This window comes from Schistocerca gregaria, chromosome 1 (assembly GCF_023897955.1).
Source record: "Schistocerca gregaria isolate iqSchGreg1 chromosome 1, iqSchGreg1.2, whole genome shotgun sequence".
NCBI classification, from domain to species: Eukaryota; Metazoa; Arthropoda; class Insecta; order Orthoptera; family Acrididae; genus Schistocerca; species Schistocerca gregaria.
Genome location: NC_064920.1, coordinates 955,522,107 through 955,542,644, shown reverse-complemented (window position 1 = coordinate 955,542,644; position 20,538 = coordinate 955,522,107). Strand labels below are relative to the sequence as shown.

The window sequence follows — 20,538 nt, the reverse complement described above, 5'->3', positions numbered from 1 at the left end:
AAAAATGCAAATATAATTAATTTTATAAAAACCAAAGGGAGGAAAAGTGCTGTCAACTCATAATGATAACTATATAGCTGCTAGTGATGCTTTGCCAACAGAAGTGAAAACCGGCTGACAAATGAGCTTTTCAGTTACTAGACAGCTTTAACAGTTGGGAATGAAAGTTACAAGAAGAGGTTACCACAGGTGAGCGTGAATCAGAGTTAATATGCAGAATCTTGCAGTTGGTGCATTTCGCTCATACACTCCTGGAAATTGAAATAAGAACACCGTGAATTCATTGTCCCAGGAAGGGGAAACTTTATTGACACATTCCTGGGGTCAGATACATCACATGATCACACTGACAGAACCACAGGCACATAGACACAAGCAACAGAGCATGCACAATGTCGGCACTAGTACAGTGTATATCCACCTTTCGCAGCAATGCAGGCTGCTATTCTCCCATGGAGACGATCGTAGAGATGCTGGATGTAGTCCTGTGGAACGGCTTAGTTGGACCAGCGTTAATGCTGGACGTGCAGACCGTGTGAGACGACGCTTCATCCAGTCCCAAACAGGCTCAATGGGGGACAGATCCGGAGATCTTGCTGGCCAGAGTAGTTGACTTACACCTTCTAGAGCACGTTGGGTGGCACGGGATACATGCGGACGTGCATTGTCCTGTTGGAACAGCAAGTTCCCTTGCCGGTCTGGGAATGATAGAACGATGGGTTCGATGACGGTTTGGATGTACCGTGCACTATTCAGTGTCCCCTCGACGATCACCAGAGGTGTACGGCCAGTGTAGGAGATCGCTCCCCACACCATGATGCCGGGTGTTGGCCCTGTGTGCCTCGGTCGTATGCAGTCCTGATTGTGGCGCTCACCTGCACGGCGCCAAACACGCATACGACCATCATTGGCACCAAGGCAGAAGCGACTCTCATCGCTGAAGACGACACGTCTCCATTCGTCCCTCCATTCACGCCTGTCGCGACACCACTGGAGGCGGGCTGCACAATGTTGGGGCGTGAGCGGAAGACGGCCTAACGGTGTGCGGGACCGTAGCCCAGCTTCATGGAGACGATTGCGAATGGTCCTCGCCGATACCCCAGGAGCAACAGTGTCCCTAATTTGCTGGGACGTGGCGGTGCGGTCCCCTACGGCACTGTGTAGGTTCCTACAGTCTTGGCGTGCATCCGTGCGTCGCTGCGGTCCGGTCCCAGGTCGACGGACACGTGCACCTTCCGCCGACCACTGGCGACAACATCGATGTACTGTGGAGACCTCACCCCCCACGTGTTGAGCAATTCGGCGGTACGTCCACCCGGCCTCCCGCATGCCCACTATACGCCCTCGCTCAAAGTCCGTCAACTGCACATACGGTTCACGTCAACGCTGACGCGGCATGCTACCAGTGTTAAAGACTGCGATGGAGCTCCGTATACCACGGCAAACTGGCTGACACTGACGGCGGCGGTGCACAAATGCTGCGCAGCTAGCGCCATTCGACGGTCAACACCGCGGTTCCTGATGTGTCCGCTGTGCCGTGCGTGTGATCATTGCTTGTACAGCCCTCTCGCAGTGTCCGAAGCAAGTATGGTGGGTCTGACACACCGGTGTCAATGTGTTCTTTTTTCCATTTCCAGGAGTGTAGTTTACTTCTTGGCTGTTTCACATTAATGGCTCCCATAGGCAATCACAAATTATTATAACAATAACTGTGGAGTAATTGTTAAAACAGACTGCTATATTACGGTACTTGCTGTTGAAACTGACTAACAAGGGGAAGGCGTCAGGCAAAGCCAACCAATTTGGCTCATACAATAATTGAAAACTGAGCATGAAGGCATCAGGCAAAGCCAACCAATTTGGCTCATACAATAATTGAAAACTGAGCATTTTCCATCATCATATATGGGGGCTGCAAACACACATTTTCCTAGAAATCAAGGAAAGAAATTTTTATGACTACCCCTCAGGTACCAATAAGGTACACGCAATTGAACAAAAGCGCTGTTGGCATAGTGACCTCGGCATATGGCTGGGGCATGGAGAACCGGTGTTTGATTCCCTAACAAATACTTAAATTTTTTTAAAAAAATTTCTACTCTTTTTGCATATTGAAACTGGTAGGAATGGGAGGGAAAATAAAGTAAGTAAATCAATAAGGAATAACAACAAGGTACGCAAATAAATTTCTCAAATGACTTTCTTGAGTAAAGAATTAAAATTTTATGCCTAATATGAAAACAATGTTAAGTAAGACCACTGCAAATCTGGCACGAGGGACTACAGACAGCCAACTGCACAATGCTTGTTTCCAGTCAGCTACAGGTCAGAATTTTACTTCGTGGCTTCAAAATTGCAAATGTTTTTCTAGAAACCCAATGGGAATGTGTCAGCACTGATTTTTCAGATGATTCTAAACTATGTCTGGTATGCATTAAAATGATTTCCTGAAAAATAAACACTTTAAATGTAAACCAAGTTTGTTTTTCAATGAATTCCAGAAGTGGCAAAATAGTTGCAGGAAGATTGTATTGATCATTTCTTGATGCCACAAGTATTTATGCTTTGAGTGTTTATATGCCACATACCATACATGTAGATGCTTAAGGGAAAGTGAGGACACATTACGGAGTGAGTGAAAGAGCCATTCTAAGATGACCAGGATTAAAACTTTAATTTTTTAGTAACCAAAGTTAGTTTGAGAAATCTTTATATTGACCTCATTATTATTCTTATTGTTCTACTTGCCTTATTAACCCATCTATCCCTGGATATCAAATACAGGTTCTTCGCACCCCAGCCAAATGCCTTGGTCACTATGCCAGCAGCCCTTTCATCTACTAATGTATACTTCATAGATACAAAAGGGGCAGTTGTAACAGTTTATTTTCTTGATTTATAGGAAAATATGTTTTTACAGACTCCATATATGATGGTGAAAAATGCTCAGTTTTCAATAACTATGAATCCCAACAATTCCAAGTCAATAGCACATACTGAAAATTTAGGAGTGGTTTTCTCAAAATGGAAGGTATTGCATGAAAATATCTTAAAGAACTTTGATTTTATGTTGTACAAAAGTAACCAGCCAAATACGAGCTGAATTAGTTGGCCGTGTCTTAGGTCTTCCCCTTATCAGTGGGCAAGGCTAACTGTAATTTTCTTTCATTTTGAAGACTATTGAAAAAGCTTAATAATGTTTTTTAAGATAGATTCTCAGTACATCAACTTGTCTTCTGATAAAATTGCTCACTGTCTCTTGCTTAACTAAAGAGTTCCAGGCTGCATAAATAGGGTAAAAATAGGAGGACAAATAGCCAAGTCGAATAGACACCTCAATTTTTACATCACCCTGGAGTAACTTGAAAAAGTTAAGCACTGGTAAGACATTAAATTTCGATGACTTACGGTTGATGAAATATATTAAACATTTTGAGATGAAACCTAAATCATTTCTTCTGAAAATTTTTTGTTTTGAAATTGCCCCTACTCAGCTAACAAACACCACATTTGTGTAAATAATGATCTCTTTGAGTCATTTTAAACATTTTGGTAACTCAATGACTCGGCATTAAATTCTGAGCTTTCTGGGATTGCAGATTGTGATGTTAGGCCACCAACTACCTGGCACACTCAGCAAGTTGTTTTTAAAGCAGTGGTTGCTCTTTTCAGGACTTGTGAAAATGACTGCAACAGTTATTGTCAAATTTGTTACGCACTGTGTACATGTTTGTACAGTGGTGAGACAACAGGCTATACAGATTTTATACTTGTGAGTGTATATATGAGCTTTTAACTGACTGGCCCTGTTCAATTTTCTTTGTTTGTATTTATAGGTTTTGAAAGTTTGTGTCCAGATATGAGCTTCCTAAAGCAGCGCAACACAATTTTAAGAAAACAAAATTTGAGAAAGTGGCCTTTAAATAGGAGACAATTTCCAAACAGTGTTAACTGCAAAACATTTGTTAGATATTTCGTAGATGCCTGCAGCTGAATGGGTAGCACTGAACTCTAATAATGGAAGGGTTTTTGGTTGGAATCTCCTGTATAATATTTTTTTTTTAATTGAAATTCTACATTTTTTGCCAAGTAGAAATTATAATAAAGAAATACTGAAACACAATTTTCTAATACAATTGAGATCATTTTGTTTGCAATTATAGGCCACATGAAAAAAATTAAAATTTAATGTTGGAGAATTCAGTATGGAATAATGACAATATTATGAAAAGGACAGACTGCTAGTCACAACATAGGAGAGATTTTGGATGCAGACAGGCACAACAGAAAGACTGCTATCCATTTAAGGTTTCATCCAAAAAGTCTTCTTCTAAAGTAGAAAACAAACACATATTCACAAAGCACAACTCACACGCATGTGATAATTGTCTGTGGCCACTACAGCCTGGCCTCAGCAGCCAGAGACAGCAGTGATGTGTGAGAGAGCTGTACTTGTGTGACTGTGTGTTTTCTACTTTAGAAGGAGGTCAGTTGGCCAAAAGCTTAAACATATAGCAGCCTCTTTGTTGTTCTTGTGTGTGTCTCTCAGCAACTCCTCTATATGGCGAGTAGCAGTCTATCCTTTTCACAATATGGACAAATTAAGCTTTGATATAGACATGTGAAAAAACTTATATACATTATAATTGTCCCTAATTAATTTTCACTCTGCAGTGGAGACTTCCTCACCAGTTAATCTTCCAGGAAATTTCTTCAGTAATACTGGTGCATTCTGTATACCCGTTTCTTCATGGAATGAAGGAAGAAGAAATTAGTGGCCGTTAGCGGTAAACAGAGAAGATATAGAGTGAAATTAATTCTGAAGTATTATTGATGTATGTAAGTCATTTCACATGTTTGTCTCAAATTTTAACTTAACAGTGGAAAGTGCAGGTTGGAATATCAACGATATCATGAAAAGGACACACTGCTACTCACCATAAAGATGACACACTGAATAGCATTCAGGCATGATGACAAGATTTCGGTCTAAGACTTCATCAGAAAAGAAAAACGCACACACAATGAGCAATTGTTGCTGTTCAATGTGTTTCTAGCACAGACTTTCAAGTCCTATAAATACACGCAAAGAAAATCGAACAGGGCTAGTCCATAAGGTCTTATTGTCAGATAAAAGTTCATATTTAGGCTCACTGGTATAAAATCTGTACAACCTGCAGTCTGACCAGAGGACAAACACATACACAAAGTGTAATAAATCCAATGATAACTCCGATACACTGCAGCCACTTTCACAATTCTTGAGAAGAACGACCACAGCTTAAAAAATGACTCACTGGGTGTGCCATCTAGAGGCAGCACCAGGTACTTGGTGACCTGACTTCACAAACTGTGACATCTGAAAACTCAAGATTTAACACTGAGTACTCAAGGTTGCAGTGGGGAGTGTCCACCACCTGATACTATTGTCATCCCGGTCCGGTGCGATGCAATCAACAACTAGTACCCTAAAATGTCACTGAAAAGCTCAGAAATGGTAGAGTTCCAGGAAAAGAAAAAAAGAGAGAGAGAGGAAGAAGAAGAAGAAAGGGGGGGGGGGGAGGGAGGGAGGGAGGGGGAGAGAGAGAGAGAGAGAGAGAGAGAGAGAGAGAGAGAGAGAGAGAGAGAAACAGAAAGTCCACAAATTACAGGAAACGAAACGTGTCAGCTTCCATGGAGTCAATACAGTTCAATCTTACTTTAACAAGCCTAATATCATCACAGCAGTACTGAGGGATGCAGGATGTGGTGACTAATTTCATTAGCATATTAGTTTCTCAACAAAGATATCTGGGATCCATAGGGATCGGCACAGTTAAGTTTCTTGTGTCGAAATACTGAACGAATGCCAGGTTCCTTGTACGGGCATGGAGTTACATCAGCAGTTTCTTGGAACTATGTCTTACAGGAGGAACCTGCCATAGGTTGCTTTCTGTAACAGTCAGAACATTGCTTGGTGAAAGAAGGTTGAAAATAAAAGAGACACTTATTTTGTCTTAGGAGCCAACACCCAACAGTTTCTGAGAAAATGACAGCCAAAGTATTGACACTGCTTCATCAGTTAACACATGCAGCATTAAACCAAGTGAGGCTTAGGATTTTGTCTAAGAGAACTTTTCAAGTGTTTGCACCTCGAGCTCAAATCCAATACTTTTCTTTTTCCTTTTATTTTGAGAAGAACTATGTGACTTCAATATTTTTTGTAACATTGAGAAATACACTGGAATTATTGAGGAAAGAAACAAGAATTTCACATTTTACCATCACAAATCTTATATGAAAAATATATAAACCCTATTATTTCAATTTTTTAATACTTAAAGAGAACCAGTGCATTTCATAGGGTGATATATATCATAAAAATATTCAGTGCATAGAAATTCAGAGCATCATGGCAGTTATATCATAGTCACATATTTTTAAGTGAATACCATTAGGAAAAGAAGAACTAATTCTTTTTGTAGATGACATTAGCAAATCTATCCAAGCTCACATATAAAAAACACTCACCTAAATTTTGAAAAAAACACGAGATATTCAGTTCTGCATATCTCGGCATACTACACCAATTATAAGTGTAACATGTGGTGAGGAAATAATAAATACGGTACAAACTTCAAACTTCTTAGGTATCCATGCAGATGGAAAATTAAACTGGAAAAAGTACATTTTGGAACTCTGAAAACCACTCAGTTCAGCCACATTTGCACTCAGGATCACTACAAATCTCAGGGAGAGACAAATCATTAAATTAACAAATTTTGCTTATTTTCACTCAGTAATGTCATATGGAATAATGTTTAGGGGTAACTCATCCTTAAGAAAGAAAGTCTTCATGGCTCAAAAATGTGCTGTAGGAATAATATGTGGTGCTCACCCACGATCATCTTGTAGACATCTGTTTACGGAGTTTGACATTCTGACCACTGCTTCACAGTATATTTATTCTCTCATGATGTATGTTGTAAATAATTCATTATAGTTCAAAAGGAACAATGATATGCATAATTACAATACTAGAAGGAAAAATGTCATTCATTACTCCGCATTAAGGTTTTCTTTAGCACAAAAAGGGGTGCAAAATGCTGCAACTAAAATTTTTCACTGCCTACCCAGTGATTTAAAATGTGTAACAGAGTAAAATTTGAAAACAAACTGTAAAAGTTTCTTGAAACTCCTTCCGCTGTTGGCAATGTGTAAAACGTAGTGGGTAAGAATTACTAACATACTTCTGTATATATTAAAAAACAACCATCTTGTAATCATTCAGCATGTAGCCACATTTACAAATAAATTTTCAATGTGAAACTAAAATGATTAATTCCACATCATTACAATTTATTGCGATCCATGAAATGTGAAACCAGCTAATCAAACAGTGTTGCTAAATACCTCACAATTTGGTGACAATTTCATGCCAAAACAAACATATCGAAGCATTTTATTAACAGCCTACAACTGATTACAGGTCCAAGGGTGTATTTTAATAGTCGTATCGCTCCTAGTTGTGACTGCCATTTGCACTGCGATGAGAACAGAACACTTCTGTAATGGGCAAGCATAATTCTTCACCTGTCAGTAAATCTATATGTGGTAGCGTTGACAGAATGGCATACACTTTGGTGGAATTGACAGTCACGACATTGTATAAGGAGCGACAGCTTTGCCCATCCCATGACTGATCACAAAACTTTGTCCAGTAACTAATGGTAGGTATCGTTTGTGAGCTTTCCAGATTTCCTGGTCACAGCATACAAATTATCATGCTGTTCCACTGACTGGTTTACATCTTGTTGGACTCGAGAACCAAATTTGTCAATGACTACTTGGAGGCAAACAAAAACTGTTAATAACAATTTCTTGAACATGTTAATTTGTTCTGAGTGACATATAAGTGCGCAAGCAACCAAGCTAGGTTAATAATTGGCTCCTTTTACCGACCTCCCAACTCAGCAGGATTAGTGGCAGAACAACTGAGAGAAAATCTGGAATACATTTCACATAAATTTTCTCAGCATGTTATAGTCTTAGGTGGAGATTTCAATTTACCAGATATAGACTGGGACACTCAGATGTTTAGGACGGGTGGTAGGGACAGAGCATCGAGTGGCATTATACCGAGTGCACTATCCAAAAATTACCTCCAGGAATTAAACAGAGAACTGACTTGTGGATATAACATCTTGGAGACCTACTGATAACAAACAGACCCGAACTCTGTAAGCGCAGAACAGGGAATCAGTGATCATAAGGCCGTTGCAGCATCCCTGAATATGGAAGTAAATAGGAATATAAAAAAAGGGAGGAAGGTTTATCTGTTTAGCAAGAGTAATAGAAGGCACATTTCAGACTACCTAACATATCAAAACGACAATTTCTGTTCCGACACTGACAATGTTGAGTGTTTATGCAAAAAGTTCAAGGCAATTGTAAAATGCTTTTTAGACAGATACGTGCCGAGTAAAACTGTGAGGGATGGGAAAGACCCACTGTGGTTTAACAACAAAGTTAGGAAACTACTGCGAAAGCAAAGAGAGCTTCACTGCAACTTTAAACACACCCAAAACCTATCAGACAAACAGAAGTTAAACTATGTCAAAGTTAGTAAAATTCTATGTACCTACTTGACAGAAAATTCTAGGAAGTTCTGGTCTTACGTTAAATCAGTAAGTGGCTCGAAACAGCATATCCAGACACTCTGGCATGATGATGGCATTGAAACAGAGGATGACATGCGTAGAGCTGAGATACTAAACACCTTTTTCCAAAGCTGTTTGACAGAGGAAGACCGCACTGCAGTTCCTTATCTAAATCCTCGCACAAACTAAAAAATGGCTGACATCGAAATAAGTGTCCAAGGAATAGAAAAGCAACTGAAATTACTCAACAGAGGAAAGCCCACAGGATCTGACGGGATACCAATTCGATTCTACACAGAGTATGCGAAAGAACTTGCCCCCCTTCTAACAGCTGTGTACTGCAAGTCTCTAGAGGAACGGAAGGTTCCAAATGATTGGAAAAGAGCACAGATACACCCAGTCTTCAAGAAGGGTCGTCGAACAGATGCGCAAAACTATAAACCTGTATCTCTGACATTGACCTGTTGTAGAATTTTAGAGCATGTTTTTTGCTCGCGTATCATGTCATTTCTGGAAACCCAGAATCTACTCTGTAGGTATCAACATGCATTCCGGAAACAGCGATTGTGTGAGACCCAACTCGCTTTATTTGTTCATGAGACCCAGAAAATATTAGATACAAACTCCCAGGTAGATGCCATTTTCCTTGACTTCCGGAAGGCGCTCGATACAGTTCTGCACTGTCACCTGATAAACAAAGAGCCTATGGAATATCAGACCAGCTGTGTGGCTGGATTGAAGAGCTTTTAGCAAACAGAACACAGCATGCTGTTCTCAATGGAGAGACGTCTACAGACATTTAAGTAACCTCTGGCATGCCACAGGGGAGTGTTAAGGGACCATTGCTTTTCACAATATATATAAATGACCTAGTAGACAGAGTCGGAAGTTCCATGTGGCTTTTTGCAGATGATGCTGTAGTATACAGAGAAGTTGCAGCATTAGAAAATTCCAGCGAAATGCAGGAAGATCTGCAGTGGATAGGCACTTGGTGCAGGGAGTGGCAACTGACCCTTAACATAGACAAATGTAATGTATTGCGAATACATAGAAAGAAGGATCCTTTATGGTATGATTATATGATAGCGGAACAAACACAGATAGCAGTTATTCTGTAAAATATCTGGGAGTATGTGTGTGGAACGATTTGAAGTGGAAAGATCATTTAAAATTAATAGTTGGTAAGGCAGGTGTCAGGTTGAGATTCATTGGGAGAGTTCTTAGAAAATGTAGTCCATCAACAAAGGAGGTGGCTTACAAAACACTCATTCAACCTATAATTGAGTATTGCTCATCAGTTTGGGATCCGTACCAGGTCGGGTTGACAGAGGAGATAGAGAAGATCCAAAGAAGAGCAGTGTGTTTCATCACAGGGTTATTTGGTAAGCGTGATAGTGTTACGGAGATATTTAGCAAACTCAAGTGCCAGACTCTGCAAGAGAGGCGCTCTGCATCACAGTGTAGCTTGCTGTCCAGGTTTCGAGAGGGTGCGTTTCTGGATGAGGTATCGAATATATTGCTTCCCCCAACTTATACCTCCTGAGGAGATCATGAATGTAAAATTAGAGAGATTCGAGTGTGCACGGAGGCTTTCCGGCAGTCGTTCTTCCCGCGAACCATACGCGATTGGAACTGGAAAGGGAGGTAACGACAGTGCTACATTACGTGCCCTCCGCCACACAGTGTTGGGTGGCTTGCAGAGTATAAATGTAGATGTAGATGCAGATGTAGAAGCTCATAAGCACAAACAGCTAATGCAATGGAGGGCCAAAGTCTAAATTGTATTGATTCCTTGGAAACTGACATGTTTCATTTTCTGTGACTTATGGACTTTTTTATTATCTTGTATTGATTCTTTCACTGAAACTTTATCATTGATGAGTTTCTCAATGAAATTGTAGGGCGCCAGTTGGGACTGTATCACACTGAGACTGTGATGTTGGTTAGTTTCACGTTCCACCGATTACTTTGCATGATAAATCGTACTGATGTGGAATGAGTCATTTTACACCACAATGCAATCTAATTTATAAATTTACACATTACAATAATGGAAATTCTTCTACGGAATACAATGTGTTGTCAAGAAAACACTTTTTGGTTGTTTTAAAATTAGAAGTGATCAAAAGTTTTAGTAGCAGCATTGTGTACCCCTTTGTGTGCGAAATACAACCTTGATGTTGAGTAATGAATGCCATTTTTGCTTCTGGTAATGTGATTGTGTCTTTCACTCTTCCTACTGAACTGCAGTGGATTATTTACTACAAACTTCATGAGGAAATATATATACTGTGAAGCAGTAGTCAGAATGCCAAACTCCTAAAAAAAGTTGTCTAGAACCTGATCCGGGAGCACCACATACTATTCTTGTAGCACATTTTCTGAGCTATGAAGAGTTTCTTGCTTTAAGAGGTGTTACACCAGGTCATTATTCCATATGACATTAATGAATGAAACATGCAGAATATGTCAAGTCTTCCCAAGATTTGCAATGATTTTAAGTATAAATGTTACTGAACCAAGTTGTTTTAGGAGATACGAAATGTGCTCTATTCAGTTTAAATTCTCATCGGTATGAACACCTAAAAATTTTGAAGTTTCCACCCTATTTATTATTTCCTCAGCATAACATTAGAGGAATAACACATAAAATGGATACATGACTGAATTGGGCAAGACAGATGGCTTCTATAGGATAGAACGGGTCCGTAAGCCTCTAACAACATTAATAAAGTCCTAGTGGAGAAGAATTCTTCTTGGACAATTTTATGGCAACCCCAAATGCCTCATGGATCAACTCAGTTTCATACTGCCTATAAACCTCAACTTTGATTTGAAGAAAAAAAGGAGATGATGATATAAACTTGAAGTGACATCTGAGACTTTTTTTACATAGTTAAGTATAAATTACTGTATGGATGTAAAAAACAAAAACAAAAACAGGTAACTGTAGAGTCTACATAGTCAAGTTATGTTTCTACATTTATCAGACTCTTTTAAAACTGTGTAGAGACTTCCATGAACTGTGTGGCTGCAGAGCTGTTAACAGAATGGACAGCTATGTTCGAGATATTTTAACTTGCGTGTGGACAAATCACATTCCCTATGAATTAGTTGCATTACCATCATATTTTGTTTGCTGTACTAATAAAGTCATGTAGCCACATATAGTTCCATGTGCGAGGACAAGTTCAAACTGCTATTAAAATATGTAAGCAATAACACAGGTTAAAATAAATCTAATGTATTCTTAAATTCACTGCTCTTTCCATAATCCAGAGTTTTTTCAACATTTTTCTCTTTTTATAAATACCCTCCACCAATGAACCAACCTGCAAACATGCTTTCCTCATGCACTTTAGTTCCTGATGTGTTTATTCTATACAGAATTGTAAGGATAAGAGAGGCTAAGAGTCTGCACCTAGTGGAGTTTGGGTAATGTCCCAAGTTATAAAAAAAATATTAACTCCACAATATTACAGAAATATTGTTATTTATCAATGAAGAATATCACAAAACATAGTTAATTTTCAAGAAATCACACTGCATTAAATAAAAATAAAACAATGAAAGGAAGGAAGAAGGAAATCAGCTGTATACTGTGAGATTAAGAGGATGCATTAACTTTTCTCACAAGTAAATGGACTGCTTCCTTCATGGAAGGCACTCCTCATGCCACCACTTCTTGTATAAATAAACTGTACCTGGTCCTCAGAATCTGAATGCTCCCTTCCTGCACAAATGGTGAATTTGTCCTCTTCAGCTGCACTATTTTGTGTCCATAAGGTTTTCCATCAACATTTCCAAACTGTAATAGCGTCTTCATATCTGGTTCCTTCTTTTGTCTCTAATACTTAGCATCTGTTTTCATATTTTCTTTAGAGCTCTACAATTCATTTGAATTTGTGTCCTGCAGCTGCTGTTTATCTTTTTCTTTTCCTTCTAAGTAATTAATATATGTAGTTATTTGTGACTTTTTAGTAGGACTCCTCCATTTTGAACATTCCCTTCTTTTAATTTGATTTGAGAAAGTGGAAAAACTGCACGAATACCTGCAAAGGTCCAGTGGTGTCCAAACTCTTATTTTCTGAAATACTCCATTACATTTGTGGTAGGTTTAAAGACTTCTCAGTTTCAGATCACTGGTAATCAGATTTCATTCAGTTGTTGAGCATATTTTTCTGGAAATTAATTTAGCGATGGATCGGTCACTAATGAAGGGCTAAAAGGTTCACCGGTAATTATATCAGATTCAAGTTGTTCAATTCCTCGTACTTGACAAGCTTTTTCTGCTGTTTCATGTTCCTGGTCTCCCAAGTAGAGATTCAGAGAATTGCCAGTACTGCCAGAATTGTTATGACAAAAAACTCCAACTCATGTTTTTTGTTGCAAGTTAACTGTTCCTTAATTTTATTTGGAGTAAAAAGCCACATTTTCATTTCCTCAAAAAGTCTACAGTTTTAAGTGCCAACACTAAATACAAACAACAGAAAAATATATTTTATGTCGTGGATTGTAAATGATATCGAGTAGACTGATGGCAATATGGCTTCTTCAATTGCGGTTGTAAGTGCACTATGCCATCACATCAACATCAGCAGTCTTACAACAACATGAAATTACTCTACTTACTCTTAGCCGCCTGCATAACCTTACCCTTTCTTAACCTGCGCACTTCTAAAGAAAAGAGTCACTCATGTGAATATTTGTCTACAAGACCTGACCCATACATAAAATTATGAAGCCTCTCTTGTATAAAAAGGAAAATTCACTCAGGAAAACAGTAATTAAGAGACAAAATTTCTGACCGGTTCTTACCATCAGAAAACGAAATACACTACTGGCCATTAAAATTGCTACACCTTGAAGGTGATGTGCTACAGACGCAAAATTTAACCGACAGGAAGAAGATGCTGTGATATGCAAATGATTAGCTTTTCAGAGAATTCACATAAGGGTGGCACTGGTGGCGACACCCACAACGTGCTGACATGAGGATAGTTTCCAACCGATTTCTCATACACAAATAGTAGTTGACCGGCATTAGCCTGGTGAAACGTTGTTGTGATGCCTCATGTAAGGAGGAGAAATGTGTACCATCACGTTTACGACTTTGATAAAGGTCGGATTGTAGCGGTTTATCATATCGTGTCATTACTCCTAGCGTTGATCAAGATCCAATGATTGTTAGTAGAATATGGAATCGGTGGGTTCAGGAGGGTAATATGGAATGCCGTGCTGGATCCCAATGGCTTTGTATCACTAGCAGTCGAGATGGCAGGCATGTTATCAACATGGCTGTAATGAATCGTGCAGCCACATCTCGATCCCTGAGTCAACAGATGGGGACGTTTGCAAGACAACAACCATCTGCATGAACAGTTCGACGTCGTTCGTAGCAGCACGGACTATCAGCTCGGAGATCATGGGTGCAGTTACCCTTGACACAGCATCACAAACAGGAGTGCCTGGGATGGTGTACTCAAACACAAACCTTGGTGCATGAATGGCAAAAGTCATTTTTTGGGATGAATCCAGGTTCTGTTTACAGCATCATGATGGTCGCATCTGTGTTTGGCGACATCGCAGTGAACGCACATTGGAAGCGTGTATTTGTCATAGCCATACTGGCGTATCACCTGGTGTGATGGTATGGGGTGCCATCGGTTACACGTCTCGATCATCTCTTGTTCGCATTGATGGAACTCTGAACAGTGGACGTTACATTTCAGATTTGTTACGACCCGTGGCTCTACCTATCATTTGACCCCTGTGAAATCCTACATTTCAGCAGGATAATGCACGACCGCATGTTGCAGGTCCTGTATGGGCCTTTCTGGATACAGAATATGTTTGACTGCTGCCCTGCCAACACATTCTCCAGATCTCTCATCGGTTGAAAATATTTGGTCAATGGTGGCCAAGCAACTGGCTCGTCACAATACGCCAGTCACTACTCTTGATGAACTGTGGTATCGTATTGAAGCTGCATGGGCAGCTGTACCTGTACATGTCATCCAAGCTCTGTTTGACTCAATGCTCAGGCCTATCAAAGCTGTTATTACAGCCAGAGGTGGTTGTTCTGGGTACTGATTTCTCAGGATGCATGCACCCAAATTGCGTGAACATGTAATCACATGTCAGTTCTAGTATAATATATTTGTCCAATGAATACTCATTTATCATCTGCATTTCTTCTTGGTGTAGCAATTTTAATGGCCATTAGTGTATTAGTAGTCTGACAGGCACATATAAAAATAAATGACGCAACCCTCGATTTGCGAATTCATGGTTCCTTCCTTAGAAAGGATGGGATACTTTGGGGACAGTTGCAAAGGAAGGGCAGCTCACACAGATCCCAGCATGAGAGGCACTAACATAAGTACACTGCCTGACAAAAAAAAGTGGTGGCTGGATGTCAATGTAACTTTGTACATGTACCTGGCGAAGTTTCATTTTATTTCCTTCTCCCCTTTATAGTGCTTCCCTTTTCTTGTCAGGCAGTGTTTTTAGTAAGTATCTGAGGAAATACAACATTCTACGAGTCTGTATAAGCAAAGAACACTAATGTGCTTACAATAAAAACAAAAGGCAACACAAAGCTTTACATTTCACCATGTCGTATCAGTTGAGCGAACACTGCAGTCCATACCAATGTGAGGAAATACCACAGTAATTCCCCCTCAATAAACAGAATTATTAGCTATACCTTCTTTTCCTGTGTGCTGGCATAAAGTGGCCGTGCTATGTTCTCAATGTCAACCTGACTAGCACCGACAGCCATTGCAGTGTAGGAACCTCTTGTGTAAGGCTGAGAGCGCCAACTGGTACTGTGAGAGAAATAAATATTTTTATATATTTTCAGGGGTTTGTAAAAAAAAAATCTTGTAAATAATAAATGAAGGTATACTTACCATACACAGAGCTTTGGTTTAGGTACAAATGGATCATTAAGAAACTTTCTCAGTATCTCCGTGCACTTTTCTGCAACTTCCTCATGTGCTAATGTTTCCATATACTCTGCTTCTTTACCTGATATCCATCCAAGTAAAAGTGTCTCTGATACTTTGGAAAACGAGTAAATTTTACGAAACCAGCATTTACTTAAATCAGCTGAAACAAAAAATTCCCAATTGCATGAAACCATCAGTTGCACTTAAAGACTGCATGGTTTTCATCACATCTGCTCACTAGATGTATCACATCTATACCCAAATGGAACAAAACATTTTCCTTGATATGTTGGTATTTTGAGGCAAAAATCAATCTATTAACAACAATGACAGCTACAGTTCAGCATTCATTATCAGCCTTTATGACCTTCAAGTGAAACATGGCAGAAAATAAGTGTAGAATAAATTTGAAATTGCTTAGTGACAAGAGTATACTTGTGGAAATCTCCCCTGCTACATGTATCAAACAATGTACCTGTAATGCAGTAAAAAACTGCAGTAAAAGTACATCAATTGACAGATATAACAGAGGAGATTTCCACTTGTGTGCTCCCATCACTAAGAAATTTTAAATTTATTTACACTTATTTTCTGCCACCTTTCACTTGAATATTATACAGATAGATGTATGGATGCTGAACTTTAAGTTATCATAGTCACCATATTTTTGGTAAAGATTGATTTTCACTTTGAACATTACCAAGGAAGAAATATACGAGATATGGCAATAAAGAAACTGCACTCATGCTCTAAATCTCTATTGAAAAACTTCTATGTAGTCCCCTGTGTGAAATCTGCACCATTCCACATAAATTTTCCACTGTTGGAAGCACTGCTGCGAGTCTTTTTGTATTATGCTTTTGAACAGGCTTGTTGCTTTTTCCTTTACTGCATTTATGGACTCTAATCTGGTTCCTTTGGGTGCAGACTTCAGTTTTGGGAAGAGAAAGAAGTCGCATGGTGCTAGATTAGCCGAGTACAGTGGATGTTCCATCACTGGTTGTTTTTTGCCAAAAATCTGTTCACAGACGTAGTGTTATGGGCCAGCATGTTGTTCTGACGAAGAATCCATGAGCAATTCTTCCACAGATCTGGTCTCCTCCATCACACTCGTTCATGGAGGGTCTTCAGAACAGTTACATAATAAGCTTGATCAACTGTGTGATCATTTGGTACCCAATCAATGTAGACAACCCCTCAGATATTGAAGAAAACAATCACCATTGTTTTGAATTTTGATTTGCTCATGCACACTTTCTTCTTCCTAGGGGATTGAGGGCTCTTTTAGTCTCTGGATCATATTGGGATATCCATGTTTTTTCACACATAATTACTTTGCTGAGGTAATCAGTGTCATTTTCAATGTTTTCAAGAGTGTCAGCACAACAATCCACTCATGTTGCTTTTGCTTGTTTGTGAGGGTCCTTGGCACTACTCTAGGACAGATTATGCCCAGATCATTGTGCAAAATCTGTCTAATGGTTTCCTTAGTGATGCAGGCAAGTTCTGAAATTGCTAAAATGCTCAGGCAGTGGTCTTCTCAAGCACTTCAACTGATCATCTCCACATTCTCTTCAGTTTTCGAAGGGGAAGGATGGCTTGATTTTGGATCATCTTTGATGTCTTTCCTACTGTCCTTGAACCTCTTGACGCACTCGAAAACTTGCATTTGAGGTAGACATTGATCACCATAAACGTCTTTCAACAAATCTCAAGTTTCTGTGGCGGATTTTCCAAGTTTTGTGAGGAATTTGATGTTAACATGTTGTCGTACTTCAGAGCGTAGCATAATTATGGCGGAATTCAGACATACAACCTGTTTCTAAGAAGGCTCACAGCTAGACTGGCAACCACAGCTGTGCAAAATTTTGTACGCGTGTCAGGGAGAGTCCCAATGTTATTCCCCCATCTTCTCTTTGTCATGGACAATGCCAGAAATGCGCACTACAACGAATCTCATTTCTTTATTGTCACACCTCATATTGTGATTTTTGGGTACAGATATGATACTTACAGTGAACAAATGTGGTGAAAACCAAGAATTAATGACCAACCCTACTGACCAACAACAGTATTTCACGAAGACAGAACTACAAACTTAATTTATATTACAAGAACTTCAGTAGCACTGATTCTACACCTCCAAGTGACACATAGGTGTACATCACTATTAGGATGATACAAAGAACGATTTCAGAGCTGGTGCACTATAAGAAGATTCTGACTATAGTTGGGGTAGTGGGAAGACTATTTTTCTGTAAATGATCCTCAAGAAATAGATAAATCAATAAAACTTTTAGCACTAAAACAGCACAGATGTCCTACTGAATATTTAAGCTTATTCTTCAGCGGGGCAAAAAATACAGCTGTACTCTACAGTTTCCATGTACAGTAGAAGTTTATAGTTCTAATTTACATCACGCACAGCACTGACAACAAAGAGCTACATAATTTGGTGATGTTATTGCTGTGATTGTGGTTTTATGCAGCTTTTTATGCTAGTCTATCTGTGCAAGCCAGTCCATATCTGCAGAACAACCACAACCAAAATCCATTTGAAACTGCTTATTGTATTCGAGCCTCGTCTCCCGTACAATTTTGACCATTTCCCCCCTTTACCAATCTCTCTCTCTCTCTCTCTCTCTCGTTCTCTGTATCTTCCTCACACACACACACACACACACACACACACACACACACACACACAGTAATGGGACGCAAAATTAAAGTGTCACCTTCCACAAGGATCAGCTCAGTTTGCAGGTGAATATAAGTTTAATTTAGTGTTTTGTTTATGTATTTGTAATATTTTGTTATGTTTGTAAAATATTTAAAGTTTGTATTTTTGTTTTGTATGTTTAATGTTTGGAGAGAACAGCGCAATTCGCGGAGACAGCATCTTCACTGCCGTAACCAGAAAGAAAATTGCTGGACACTAGACATCGCGGGTCAATGGCCAAAGAGAAGCAGAAGATCCTGTGACCGGGTTGTTGCGTCGAACCTCCAACATTCAAATAAATAAAAATTTGTAAGTTTTCATTGTAATGACGTCACAGAATGTTTAGTTCATGTTGTATTTTGTTCAGTTCTGTTTTTTCGAGTCTCATGTCCACATCTGTATGTAGCATATATGAAGACAATAAAACAGTGTATGCTCTAAAGCTTAAATACGTGTTTGAGAATTATTTATGAAGAGTTATATTGAGGAAGAATTATTTCTGAATTTTTCCAAGATATTAATTTTCAGAAGAGTTTGATTTCGATTTTTGAAACTTAAAGGTTTTACAGTCTGATTTTAATATGGGAAAAATAAGATAAATTGCAAGAATATAATTTCCAAGAAGAAACAAACGACATCTATATTTCAAAAGTTTTGCGCAAACCGGTTTGACTGAGTGATGTAATTTTGCACAAACGACTCAACTGAAGGTATTTTAATTACAGTTTCATTCAATAATCTTTTATAGAGAACTTTAAAAGAATTTAAATAATTTTTTTTAAGTGTTTAGTAAATGACGTAGGTGACGAAGTCTGCACATGGTCATATTTCAAACAAAAATCATTGAGTCATATGCGTCGTTACACTACAACACATGCACTCTTCCTTCCTTCCACTAGCAAACTGACAATTTGTTGATACCTCAGGAGGTGTACTATCACCTCATCCCTTCTTTTGGCCAAGTTGTGCCACAGACCCCCCTCCCCAAAAAAAATTCATTTCACTACCAGCTCATTTGTTATTCAGTTTACCTACTTAACCTTCAGCATTCTTCTATAGCACCACATATCAAAAGCTTCTATGCTCATCTTGTACACATTTCACCTGCTTACAAGGATGCACTCCAGACAAATACTTTCAGAAAAAAATTATTAACTCTTGAATTTACATAAGACATTAACAAATTGCCCTCTTTTAGAAATGCTTCTCTTGCTGTTGTCAGACTGAATTTTATAACTTCGCTACTTCATCCACCATCGTTTATTTTAATGCCAACTACTTTTAGCACCTCATTTTCTGATCTAATTCCCTCTGCATCACCTGATTTAACTTGACTATACTTCACTACTATTGTTTTAGTTTTATTGATGTTCATCTCATAACTTATTTTCAACACATTATCCTTTCAGTTCAATTGCTCTGCCAAGTCCTTAGCTGACTCTAATGGAATTACGATATCACTGGCAAATCACACAGCTTTTATTTCTTCTCCATGAACTTTAATCCCCTTTCTAAATTTTGCCTTGGCTTTCAGAACACATTGCCCAATGTACAGACTGAACAAAATTGGGATAGGCTATAAGTCTGTCACACTCACTTCTCCACCACTGCTTCTCTTTCATGCCCTTCAACTCTTTTAAATGCAGTCTGGTTTGCAAAAGCTTTAAATAACAGTTCACTAACTATATTTTATCTCTGATGCTTTTAGAATTTCAGAGTGTAAACCTGTCGACATTGTCAAAAGCTTCCTCTAAATTTACAAACATAAGTTTACCTTTCTTCAACTTAACTTCTAAGATAAGTTGTAGTCACTATTGCCTCACATGTACCTACATTATCCGGAATCCAACTGATCTTCTCCACAATTGACCTCTACAAGCTTCTGCATTCTTATGTAAATAATTCATGTCAGTATTTTGCAACCATGACTTTTAACTGATGGTTCATTAGTATTCACACCTGTCAGCACTTCGAAAGTTATATAACTATGTTTTTGCTGAAGTATGAAGATATTTTGCCTGTCTCATATATTGTATCTTGCACACTAGGTTGAATGACTTCATCGTGACTGACTCTTCCACAGAACCCAGTAGCTCTCAGGGAAGGTTGTCTTATTCCAGCCATCTTGTTTCCACTTAGCTCTTTCAGTGATTTGCCAAATTCTTTTCACAGTATCATATATCCCATCTCACCTCCATGTCCATTCTCTTTGCTGTCTTTAATATTG

The 20,538-nt window shown here is 38.9% G+C and overlaps 1 protein-coding gene across 1 annotated transcript in view; it reads right to left on the bottom strand.

Moving 5' to 3' along the window:
• LOC126276214 (spermine oxidase) overlaps window positions 1-20,538 on the bottom strand; it is a 74,067-nt gene that overhangs the window by 15,874 nt on the left and 37,655 nt on the right. The window contains exons 4-5 of the mRNA XM_049977257.1: window positions 15,554-15,752; window positions 15,349-15,469 (exon numbers count right to left, since the gene is read on the bottom strand). Coding sequence (XP_049833214.1) covers window positions 15,349-15,469; window positions 15,554-15,752 — 320 coding nt within the window. The remainder of the gene's footprint in view (window positions 1-15,348; window positions 15,470-15,553; window positions 15,753-20,538) is intronic.